The sequence below is a fragment of the Engystomops pustulosus genome, chromosome 6, assembly GCF_040894005.1.
Source record: "Engystomops pustulosus chromosome 6, aEngPut4.maternal, whole genome shotgun sequence".
NCBI classification, from domain to species: domain Eukaryota; kingdom Metazoa; phylum Chordata; class Amphibia; order Anura; family Leptodactylidae; genus Engystomops; species Engystomops pustulosus.
In genome coordinates, this window is record NC_092416.1 from 179,211,012 (window position 1) to 179,223,245 (window position 12,234).

The following is a 12,234-nucleotide window of genomic DNA, read 5'->3' on the forward strand; positions in this document are numbered from 1 at the left end:
AAATAAAATCCATTTCTCCTCCATTATCTTCTTTGGGTGTGGAAATGATCTTCCTTCTTCTGGCTTTTCCTCAAGACAAAGTAGTTGAAGGTTGTATGGTTAAGGAATAGGGCACCAATGTTCATCACACCATTCACTCACATTCATTCTCATATCTTGACATATGAATGACATTTTTCCATCTATACCAATTATCCAACAAATACATATCTCCATATATGCTAATAACTGTCATATTTACAATATGCAAATATAAATCCCATGTTATATAGAATGCAAGCTGGCAATAACACCTTAGATATCAACATAACCTACAGATATGAAATTACATAAAAGGAAACCCAAACAGAACTATAAAACATTACCAATAGTAAATCAACAGATTGATTTCAAGTAGAAGTTTGAAGGGTGGTTTATCTAAGGGTTTCCAGATTTACTTGACTTCAAATATATTTAGTTTAAACATAAACTTTCATTTGGCTTTTTCCCATTACCAAATCTAATTCTGTAAGTTTACCAGGTTTTATATTTACACTCCACAGAAATGTTCACATCACACCTCATATATGTCTCCCATTGTCCTGACTTATAAATTAACCAAAAGTATATCAAGTGCATATTGGTAATCTTACTTGTGCATTGTTAAATACAATATACTATATAGTAACCGTATATAGCTGAGCCATTAATTACTATATGTTTTACGCAACCTTGAAGACACACACATAGATTGAGAACATTAAAATTTAAAAAATTCAAACCGAATGCTGCTTTTAATACCCTATGTTCTTCATTTAGATGCTTTACTGGTATAAAGGAGTGTGCAATTTGTTTGAGAAACTTAAAATTAAGTTGCCAGTGAGACAAATGTATCAGAGAAAAACCTTAAATAAAAAAAAAATTAAATATTTATGTGAATTCACTATAGTCTGCCCCTTTGGTACTGCATTACTCTCTAAAACCATGCCCCTTTGGTACCACAAAATGGTACCAAACACTGTATAAAAAAAAAAAAAAAAAAAATACTTGAATCAAGAAGGAAAAAAAAAATGCTTCATTAAAAAAAAATGAAAAAAGAATAATAAAATTCAACAAATCCAACATTCCTGAGCATCAGGAACAAAAAAAATGTGTATTGACACAGTTCACATACTACATTTAACAGAACACAAAACAGACAACATAAAACAATGAGAGCTAATTCAGCTTCTACACATCTTAGGGTGGGACAGCAGGCAGTTTCTAATCCTTCTTCTGTCAATGATTAAGTAAGGTCATCTATGGGACAAGATAAAGAACAGACATAGCACAAAAAACAACAAATACATGACACACAGGACCTATACATCACAATGGGATGTTACTTCATATTTTTAATTGTTTGCAAACAATTAACCCTCATAAATTTTGAGCTCATTACACCACGTGGTTTTATTTGTAAAGACATCAAACTTTATACAAACAATATCTTTCACATACTACTTTTTAATGACCTGTAAACAAAATGTCAATATTAATAACTTGTTTCTTCAGCCAACCACCTTGTTGCCTAAAACAAAAACATAATGAGTTATCACACAAACAATACTCAAAACAGATATGTAAAACACAAGATCAAAGAATGGAGCCTGTAGAAACAAAACAAAAGTGTTAGTTTCTTTGTCCTGGAGTCATAAGACACAAGACATCCAGCCTACAAAAGAAAGACAAAATAGTTAGAAACCAAGAAATTCATACCATTAACACAATTCCAAATCCATTTATTCACAATGTATATCGCTATAGCCACACATTAATAAGCCATGCTGCTGTACTGTGCACTGTTTATTAGCAGGGGGAGGGCGATCTGTGACCAGCTCCAGAATAGCCAGAATGGCAGCCCTGCCCATGGATTGTACCCTGGGACATTAGCACCTTCCTTGTGCTCCCTGCCATGAGGGGGAGGCTGTTCTTTCTTATCCCTGTGTATATTGGGAATCTTATTTGCATGTGATGTGTTCTCCTCACATGTCTCTGTGTGGCTACTTCCAGGAGGTGTCATGGCCTCCTCACATGTCTCTATGTGGCTACTTCCAGGAGGTGTCATGGCCTCCTCACATGTCTCTGTGATCACTGTGTTCTGGTTGGTCTCAGGCTCAATGGCATCAATTTCTGCATGCAATGAATTATAATGTGTCTCATGGTTTGCATTATTTACATTACAGAAACGTTTAATATGTCCTGGCCTCCCACATCCATAGCAATACCTGACATATCTCGTCCTCCTAGCTCTGTACTCTGTAGACAGATATCCTGATGGTTCATCCCTATTGTTAGACTCCTGACACCAGTCCCTGAGTATATTAATAAAGTTCTCTAGGGATGTGGCATTTCTAAGGGCAACCTTTGTGGTGTAATTCACATTACACTGATTTGCCATTGAAAAGAGGAAATCAGAGTCATCCTGAGACATATCTGGGCAGTTGTAAACACTCCTAAATAAGGTCAGGTACTTGTTACAGAAGATAAGAGGGTCATCACCTTGCCTGAACCTATGTTTCCTCAGGGTATTCTCACCCCTTACGTCTCTCCCTCCCATGATACGCTGCAGTTCCTTCCTTCTTAAGTCCGCACCACTATCATCATCTCCCATGTGTGTAGATGACAATTGTGTGGCCAGAGGCCCAGGAAGCCATGCTTGGAGCAGAGACCATGCATCCGCATTACATAAGTTGTATTGCCTCACCACACCTTCAAATTTATTGGATACAATTATTGGTGATTCATTTGTATCCCATTCTCCAATGACCTGACACAGATGTAGTCTATCTGGGATGGTAAGTGTTGGAGACTTATCTGCAGGTATTAGATTGTGTTCATCACTCCAACCCCCAGGTGTGACAATGCAGACATCTGCTGCTTTATGGCACGTCTGGTTTTGTACTTGGAGGGACCGGATCTGCTCTTCTTGTTTACACAGTTGGGACATTGCTTCAGACAACTGACCCTCTAGTGAGGTAATTAACACGTCCCTCTGATGGATCTCCCTTTCTAAGGACTTTATATGACTTTCAGTAGATACAGAACTCAATCTACACTCATGTAGCTGCTCATCCAACTCATGATTTCTTATAGACAGCTCATCCACCTTTGCTTGTAGATTATCCATCTCATTAGTTGTTTTCGCAGAAATTTCAATCACAGAGTCACTGATTCTGTCTATGCTTTCCTTACATTGGAGCCTTTGTATGTACCAATTTACTTCCTTTACCTCAGCCAATTCTTTCATCTTGATTAACATCATAATTTCATTGCCCAACCTTTCTTTCTTCCCTCTCTTACTGAGCACTTTCCTTTCTAACTTCTTATTATGGGCCTTACATTGCATCATCAGCTCCTTATATTGCTCCTCTAGTGAACCATCTGCACATGAATGGTAGCGAGCAGAGGAATACTTTTTCACAAACTTTTGAACAAGTTCCATCTCTGTTACCACAATACACACTGACAAACACACAAATGACAAACTAAGCAAACACAGCTTGTGTAATTATCTACTACACTAACGTTCCGAAAGGTTACTTTACACACTGCTTAAGCCTTTATACTCATTCAATCTAGGAAAATGTACAGCTATATCAAGGAACACCCTTTTTCCTACAACTTTACCTCTGTACACTAAAACACAACCGCTCACACTTAACGTTAACCTACAATCTCAACAGGCGACTTCCTATACATTCACATAAAACAACCTGGCTTATCAAAGATAATAATGTAATATAAAACTTGTTACTTACCAGGATTTTCTTTGTACCAAAGATCCAAATTCCGTTCATAGATTGAAGTAGCGCAGATAATTTGCCGTGGATTCTCTGTAGAATTTAAATTACAGGTCCCATCTGGGGTGCCAAATGTAAAATCTGCTTGGTTTTGGGGTGCCAGTTAATATTAAATTAACAACAATATTCAATGGATCTTTATAGGGGATTTATTAAGGGTACAATACAGGGGAATACACATAGAGGGTAAACTAACTAAGGGATAGAGAGATGGTGGGAAGGAAGTGCTCTAACTAAAGATCTATACCATCTTATATACACACACACATAGCTCACACACATTGCCCATCATCCCACCTCCACCACTGTCTTGGCCAATCCAATGATGATGTAGAGTCAATACATTCTTATCCCACAACTTGCAGGACAAGTAACTTGAGTCTTTGTTTCCCACAGGATCTGGTAGAATCTCCAGGCAATGGCCTCCAGGTGTAATAGCACAGTCCATTGTTATCACATGCAGCTGTCTCTACAATCTTTATTAGGGGCAATGTAGGCATTTATGGCTTAGTTCTTCCTCTGTCCACAAAGACCCTTAAACTGTCTCAAGCCACATCATGTCATATTTCCAACAGGTTTTATAATGTTTTCATACATTTACAAAAATTAAAACCTCCTGTACAAAAGAAAAAAGGATTTTTGCATCTGGCGCTAATAACTTTTTCATATTTCTGTGTATGGACCTGTGGGTGGTGTCATTTTTTTGCGACTTTTGATGACATTTTCACTGCTACCATGACGGCCTTTTGATCACTTTTTAAAGAATTTTTAATATTTTTTGAAATGGCAAAAAAGTGCCATTTTCGACTTTGGCCGCAATTTTTTGTTATGGGGTTAAACGCAGTGAGAACCCGTTATTTTATTTTGATAGATCGGGCATTTTCTGACACAGCAATACCTAATGTATTTATGATTTTTACTGATTATTTATATCAGCTCTAGGGAAAGGGGGGTGATTAGAGCTTTTATTTATTTATTTATTATCATTTTTTTTTTTTTACTTTTTTTTTCAGACTCCCTAGGGTACTTTAACAAGAGGTTGTCTGATCTATCCCATCATGTTCTGCCATACTACAGTATGGCAGTATATCGGGATTTTCCTCCTCATTCATTACTATGTGCTGAGGGCACATTGTAATGAAAGGGTTAAAACAAGACAGACTCAGCATGGCGACAGATCGCCGCTCCTCGATGACGTCATGGGGAGAAACAATCCTCGGCAAGATGGCGGCTCCCATGTGCTGCCATTTTTTTGAAGCCGCCCGAAGCTTTGCCAGCACCGACCGTGGGTGTTACCGATAAGTCTTTGCTGCAATATGCAACAAAGACTTACTGGCTATGGAGAGGGCTCAGCCTGTGAGGCCGGCATGTGACATACTATTACGGCATGTGACATACTATTACGTCACATGTCGGTAAAGGGTTAAAATGTAAATTTGGGCATCTTTTTTTTTCCCGTTTTTTGGCATACGGGATCAAAACTATTGTAGGTTTGTAGTCTGGGTTGGTACAAATTTGGAGGTACAAAATGTGTGTGGTTTTACTTTTTGTTTTTTTTGGGGGGGTGGGCGTTTTTTGTGGGTTTTTTTATTTGCTTTGTGAGAGGGCACTGACTGAACTCTTATATAATGTACTATGCTGCTTAATATTATCTTTAACAGACACCCATCAAGACAGCTATCCTATAGGAAATCCTAGGGTCCTTCTGCGCGACTGCTGCGCGACACCTTTGGTACGCCATGATCGTTGCTGCAGGGAGGGGGGTGATGGGGTTAAACACCCGGGATATGATCCTGATCCCAGGTGTTAGTGGCAGGGTTTGGCTGTGAGAACACGGCCCGGTACCAGCAGAACCCGATGTCCTGCAATCTTCTTCTGATACATCTTCGTAAAAGTCATTACAGCGGTCATGAAGGGGTTAAGGCTGCATTCACTTGGCATTAATTATCAATGTGTCTGGCATTCCCCATATTGTGAGAGGAATCCTCGCTGATTCTGCTCGGGATATAGGGCGAGTAACTTCATGTGGAAACTGGCAGACACAATGGCCTCCTATAGACTTCAAAGAGGGTGACGGAAAATCTGTAGCACAATCCTCAATGTGAACAGACCCTAAGCATTTGTACCTCTCCAGTCAGTCCGTATAGACTTTAGATTAAAGCTTTTTCCTCATCAATGCTGTAAAATATGGAACGCTTCACGAATTTGCGTGTCATCCTTGCGCAGGGGCCATGCTAATCTTCTCTGTATCGTTCCAATTTTAGTATATGTGCTGCCGAAGCGAGCACAGACCCCTGGCCTCCCCCATCAGTATATATAGTCCCCGGAGGGGGGGAGTTATACATTATGGAGAGGTCACTCCATATACATTACACCCATCATCTTCATTGGATCATAACTCTCATTCTCCACAACTGTCTAGAGTTTTCCTTCTTAAATATATAAAAGTGCAAATAAAACGACACAAACGTATTAAACAGAATATGCAAAATAGATAAATAGCCCCAGAGGATGCTGGGAGCACCGGTCTTTGTCTTGTAAAAAGGGCGGGAAAAAGGTAAAAACAAAGGGAAACCCCAAACATTCCCTTGTTTCCCTTTGTTGGGTCTGTGGTTTCCAGGGTCCGGTCTGAATACTGTATTATCTCATCCGGGGGCTGCAGTTATTTCGGACTCTGAGACTCTGACGGGTCTTGTTATCTGTAGTTTGGGGTCTATATTCTGCTGTTTATTTAGAGGGTCTGGTCTAGGATATGTATTTGTTCAGATGTGATTTGGGGTCTGTACTGGGGTTTGTATTATTATTACTATTAGCTCATAGGGTTTTTCTGAGGCTTTCATTTTCGGGTTTGGGGTATGAATAAGTCATAGGTGTCTGTTCTGGGGTCCTTCAGGTCCTTCAGGTATCAGGTCCTTCCCACTTTTCCTCGATTGACCCGCCTCTTCTCCCAGGATCCTCTGGGACTGGCAAATTTGCATCTTCTGGTGTCACAGCGTTGAATATCCCATATCCCCGTTACCTATAAGTTGCCCGATAATAAATGAAGAAACTATAGAAACGTTATAGAATGAGGGTTGTCATATATTATAGGTTCCTGGTGTAAATCCTGAAGAAGATCTCTCCATAATGTATAACTCCCCCCCTCCGGGGACTATATATACTGATGGGGGAGGCCAGGGGTCTGTGCTCGCTTCGGCAGCACATATACTAAAATTGGAACGATACAGAGAAGATTAGCATGGCCCCTGCGCAAGGATGACACGCAAATTCGTGAAGCGTTCCATATTTTGCACCAATTTCTCATGTCTGCGCCGTCCTTCATTCAGTTTTTTTCATTATTAAGGTAATAAATCACTAAGTTTTTGCTATAGACACCATTTTGTACAATAATACATTATTTACCTCAAGATTTTACCTCAGAAAGTAGGTTTTTACATGTCATGTGAGCGAGACTGTAACATATTTTGCACCAATTTCTCATGTCGGCACCGTGCTTCATACAGTTTTTTCATTATTAAGGTAATAAATCGTTACGGTTTTGCGATAGACACCATTTTGTACAATAATACATTATTTACCTCATGATTTTACCTCAGAAAGTAAGTTTTTACATGTCATGTGAGCGACCCTGTATCATGTACACAAACTGCGCGCCACATCTGCCCCTGGCTTTTCCCCAAAATTGTATTTCAAACTCATCCGCCTAAATGTGAGGTCTTGGGGTGCGTTTGTGTGAGGTTTGCGCCACAGATTTGTTGATGGGAAATTCAGTGTTGATATTTTAACCCTTTCTCTGCACTCATTTTCCACGTTAATGCCAGTTTTCCCGCCAAAACAGCGGATTTAAAGAAAGAGCGCAAATCTGACATGGTTTTTAATAAAAATATTCCGCCTTTATCATCAAATCAAAATAACATTTTAAAAAGTTCTCTAGGTCAATACACTTTACAGCCACACCAAATCAAAAGGGATTTTTTTCTTAGGCTACATTCAGATGGCCGCTGCCCGCCTGTTGGGTGCCGTGAGCCCATTGTGATGTATGGGGGACGTATATCGCCCATATATACGTCGGCCGTATATACGCCCCCCATACATTCGTGTGAATATAGCCTTAGTTTGAGGTCTTATTTTTTGCTAAAAGACCCGCACATTTTATTTGTACACACTTGGGGATCATAAAGTTTTTTGATCCTGATTAAGATAATTTTTTGTGTGGTGATGGATAATTAACCCCTTAACGACCTAGCCCTTTTTTGTTTTTTCATTTCTATTTTTCACTCCTCACCTTCAAAAATCTATAACTTTTTTTATTTTTCCATGTAAAGACCTGCGTGACGGCTTGTTTTCTGCATAACAAATTACACTTCATAGTAATGGTATTGAATATTCCATGCCATGTACTGGGAAGCGGGAAAAAAAATCCAAATGCAGTGAAATTGGTAAATAAAAACCCACATTTACACCATTTTCTTGTGGGCTTGGATTTTACGGATTTCACTGTGCGCCCCAAATAACATGTCTACTTTATTCTTTGGGTCAGTACGATAACAGGGATTACAAATTTGTATAGGTTTTATAATGTTTTCATACATTTACAAAAATTAAAACCTCCTGTACAAAAGAAAAAAGGATTTTTGCATCTGGCGCTAATAACTTTTTCATATTTCTGTGTATGGACCTGTGGGTGGTGTCATTTTTTTGCGACTTTTGATGACATTTTCACTGCTACCATGACGGCCTTTTGATCACTTTTTAAAGAATTTTTAATATTTTTTGAAATGGCAAAAAAGTGCCATTTTCGACTTTGGCCGCAATTTTTTGTTATGGGGTTAAACGCAGTGAGAACCCGTTATTTTATTTTGATAGATCGGGCATTTTCTGACACAGCAATACCTAAAGTATTTATGATTTTTACTGATTATTTATATCAGCTCTAGGGAAAGGGGGGTGATTAGAGCTTTTATTTATTTATTTATTTATTTATTTTTTTTTTACTTTTTTTTTCAGACTCCCTAGGGTACTTTAACAAGAGGTTGTCTGATCTATCCCATCATGTTCTGCCATACTACAGTATGGCAGTATATCGGGATTTTCCTCCTCATTCATTACTATGTGCTGAGGGCACATTGTAATGAAAGGGTTAAAACAAGACAGACTCAGCATGGCGACAGATCGCCGCTCCTCGATGACGTCATGGGGAGAAACAATCCTCGGCAAGATGGCGGCTCCCATGTGCTGCCATTTTTTTGAAGCCGCCCGAAGCTTTGCCAGCACCGACCGTGGGTGTTACCGATAAGTCTTTGCTGCAATATGCAACAAAGACTTACTGGCTATGGAGAGGGCTCAGCCTGTGAGGCCGGCATGTGACATACTATTACGGCATGTGACATACTATTACGTCACATGTCGGTAAAGGGTTAAAAATGTAAATTTGGGCATCTTTTTTTTTCCCGTTTTTTGGCATACGGGATCAAAACTATTGTAGGTTTGTAGTCTGGGTTGGTACAAATTTGGAGGTACAAAATGTGTGTGGTTTTACTTTTTGTTTTTTTTGGGGGGGTGGGCGTTTTTTGTGGGGTTTTTTATTTGCTTTGTGAGAGGGCACTGACTGAACTCTTATATAATGTACTATGCTGCTTAATATTATCTTTAACAGACACCCATCAAGACAGCTATCCTATAGGAAATCCTAGGGTCCTTCTGCGCGACTGCTGCGCGACACCTTTGGCACGCCATGGTCGTTGCTGCAGGGAGGGGGGTGATGGGGTTAAACACCCGGGATATGATCCTGATCCCAGGTGTTAGTGGCAGGGTTTGGCTGTGAGAACACGGCCCGGTACCAGCAGAACCCGATGTCCTGCAATCTTCTTCTGATACATCTTCGTAAAAGTCATTACGGCGGTCATGAAGGGGTTAAGGCTGCATTCACTTGGCATTAATTATCAATGTGTCTGGCATTCCCCATATTGTGAGAGGAATCCTCGCTGATTCTGCTCGGGATATAGGGCGAGTAACTTCATGTGGAAACTGGCAGACACAATGGCCTCCTATAGACTTCAAAGAGGGTGACGGAAAATCTGTAGCACAATCCTCAATGCGAACAGACCCTAAGCATTTGTACCTCTCCAGTCAGTCCGTATAGACTTTAGATTAAAGCTTTTTCCTCATCAATGCTGTAAAATATGGAACGCTTCACGAATTTGCGTGTCATCCTTGCGCAGGGGCCATGCTAATCTTCTCTGTATCGTTCCAATTTTAGTATATGTGCTGCCGAAGCGAGCACAGACCCCTGGCCTCCCCCATCAGTATATATAGTCCCCGGAGGGGGGGAGTTATACATTATGGAGAGGTCACTCCATATACATTACACCCATCATCTTCATTGGATCATAACTCTCATTCTCCACAACTGTCTAGAGTTTTCCTTCTTAAATATATAAAAGTGCAAATAAAACGACACAAACGTATTAAACAGAATATGCAAAATAGATAAATAGCCCCAGAGGATGCTGGGAGCACCGGTCTTTGTCTTGTAAAAAGGGCGGGAAAAAGGTAAAAACAAAGGGAAACCCCAAACATTCCCTTGTTTCCCTTTGTTGGGTCTGTGGTTTCCAGGGTCCGGTCTGAATACTGTATTATCTCATCCGGGGGCTGCAGTTATTTCGGACTCTGAGACTCTGACGGGTCTTGTTATCTGTAGTTTGGGGTCTATATTCTGCTGTTTATTTAGAGGGTCTGGTCTAGGATATGTATTTGTTCAGATGTGATTTGGGGTCTGTACTGGGGTTTGTATTATTATTACTATTAGCTCATAGGGTTTTTCTGAGGCTTTCATTTTCGGGTTTGGGGTATGAATAAGTCATAGGTGTCTGTTCTGGGGTCCTTCAGGTCCTTCAGGTATCAGGTCCTTCCCACTTTTCCTCGATTGACCCGCCTCTTCTCCCAGGATCCTCTGGGACTGGCAAATTTGCATCTTCTGGTGTCACAGCGTTGAATATCCCATATCCCCGTTACCTATAAGTTGCCCGATAATAAATGAAGAAACTATAGAAACGTTATAGAATGAGGGTTGTCATATATTATAGGTTCCTGGTGTAAATCCTGAAGAAGATCTCTCCATAATGTATAACTCCCCCCCTCCGGGGACTATATATACTGATGGGGGAGGCCAGGGGTCTGTGCTCGCTTCGGCAGCACATATACTAAAATTGGAACGATACAGAGAAGATTAGCATGGCCCCTGCACAAGGATGACACGCAAATTCGTGAAGCGTTCCATATTTTGCACCAATTTCTCATGTCTGCGCCGTCCTTCATTCAGTTTTTTTCATTATTAAGGTAATAAATCGCTAAATTCTGCTATAGACACCATTTTGTACAATAATACATTATTTACCTCAAGATTTTACCTCAGAAAGTAGGTTTTTACATGTCATGTGAGCGAGACTGTAACATATTTTGCACCAATTTCTCATGTCGGCACCGTGCTTCATACAGTTTTTTCATTATTAAGGTAATAAATCGTTACGGTTTTGCGATAGACACCATTTTGTACAATAATACATTATTTACCTCATGATTTTACCTCAGAAAGTAAGTTTTTACATGTCATGTGAGCGACCCTGTATCATGTACACAAACTGCGCGCCACATCTGCCCCTGGCTTTTCCCCAAAATTGTATTTCAAACTCATCCGCCTAAATGTGAGGTCTTGGGGTGCGTTTGTGTGAGGTTTGCGCCACAGATTTGTTGATGGGAAATTCAGTGTTGATATTTTAACCCTTTCTCTGCACTCATTTTCCACGTTAATGCCAGTTTTCCCGCCAAAACAGCGGATTTAAAGAAAGAGCGCAAATCTGACATGGTTTTTAATAAAAATATTCCGCCTTTATCATCAAATCAAAATAACATTTTAAAAAGTTCTCTAGGTCAATACACTTTACAGCCACACCAAATCAAAAGGGATTTTTTTCTTAGGCTACATTCAGATGGCCGCTGCCCGCCTGTTGGGTGCCGTGAGCCCATTGTGATGTATGGGGGACGTATATCGCCCATATATACGTCGGCCGTATATACGCCCCCCATACATTCGTGTGAATATAGCCTTAGTTTGAGGTCTTATTTTTTGCTAAAAGACCCGCACATTTTATTTGTACACACTTGGGGATCATAAAGTTTTTTGATCCTGATTAAGATAATTTTTTGTGTGGTGATGGATAATTAACCCCTTAACGACCTAGCCCTTTTTTGTTTTTTCATTTCTATTTTTCACTCCTCACCTTCAAAAATCTATAACTTTTTTTATTTTTCCATGTAAAGACCTGCGTGACGGCTTGTTTTCTGCATAACAAATTACACTTCATAGTAATGGTATTGAATATTCCATGCCATGTACTGGGAAGCGGGAAAAAAA

At 39.9% G+C, this 12,234-nt stretch overlaps 1 protein-coding gene and 4 non-coding genes across 5 annotated transcripts; 2 read left to right on the forward strand and 3 right to left on the reverse strand.

The window, feature by feature from the left end:
- Positions 1–1,529: 1,529 nt before the first annotated feature.
- LOC140065997 (posterior protein-like) lies at positions 1,530–3,463 on the reverse strand. Its single transcript, XM_072113562.1, has 2 exons — positions 2,098–3,463; positions 1,530–1,549 (listed from the first exon to the last, which is right to left on the reverse strand). The coding sequence occupies exons 1-2, from the start codon at positions 3,461–3,463 to the stop codon at positions 1,530–1,532; spliced, it is 1,386 nt and encodes a 461-aa protein (XP_071969663.1).
- Positions 3,464–6,002: 2,539 nt separating this feature from the next.
- LOC140066428 (U6 spliceosomal RNA) lies at positions 6,003–6,109 on the reverse strand. Its single transcript, XR_011848271.1, has one exon. It is a non-coding gene; the product is annotated as a U6 spliceosomal RNA (small nuclear RNA).
- An 895-nt stretch (positions 6,110–7,004) lies between these two features.
- LOC140066501 (U6 spliceosomal RNA) lies at positions 7,005–7,111 on the forward strand. Its single transcript, XR_011848342.1, has one exon. It is a non-coding gene; the product is annotated as a U6 spliceosomal RNA (small nuclear RNA).
- Positions 7,112–9,997: 2,886 nt separating this feature from the next.
- LOC140066429 (U6 spliceosomal RNA) lies at positions 9,998–10,104 on the reverse strand. Its single transcript, XR_011848272.1, has one exon. It is a non-coding gene; the product is annotated as a U6 spliceosomal RNA (small nuclear RNA).
- Positions 10,105–10,999: 895 nt separating this feature from the next.
- On the forward strand, positions 11,000–11,106 carry LOC140066488 (U6 spliceosomal RNA). The gene has a single exon (XR_011848330.1). It is a non-coding gene; the product is annotated as a U6 spliceosomal RNA (small nuclear RNA).
- The last annotated feature ends 1,128 nt before the right edge of the window (positions 11,107–12,234 follow it).

Coding starts and splice junctions, on each gene's coding strand:
- LOC140065997 (XM_072113562.1), bottom strand. CDS start 3,463: ATGGAACTTGTTCAAAAGTTTGTGAAAAAGTATTCCTCTGCTCGCTAC. Junction 1,550..2,097: donor CACAGTGATCACAGAGACAT/GTGAGGAGGCCA, acceptor TTTTTGTTTTAG/GCAACAAGGTGGTTGGCTGA.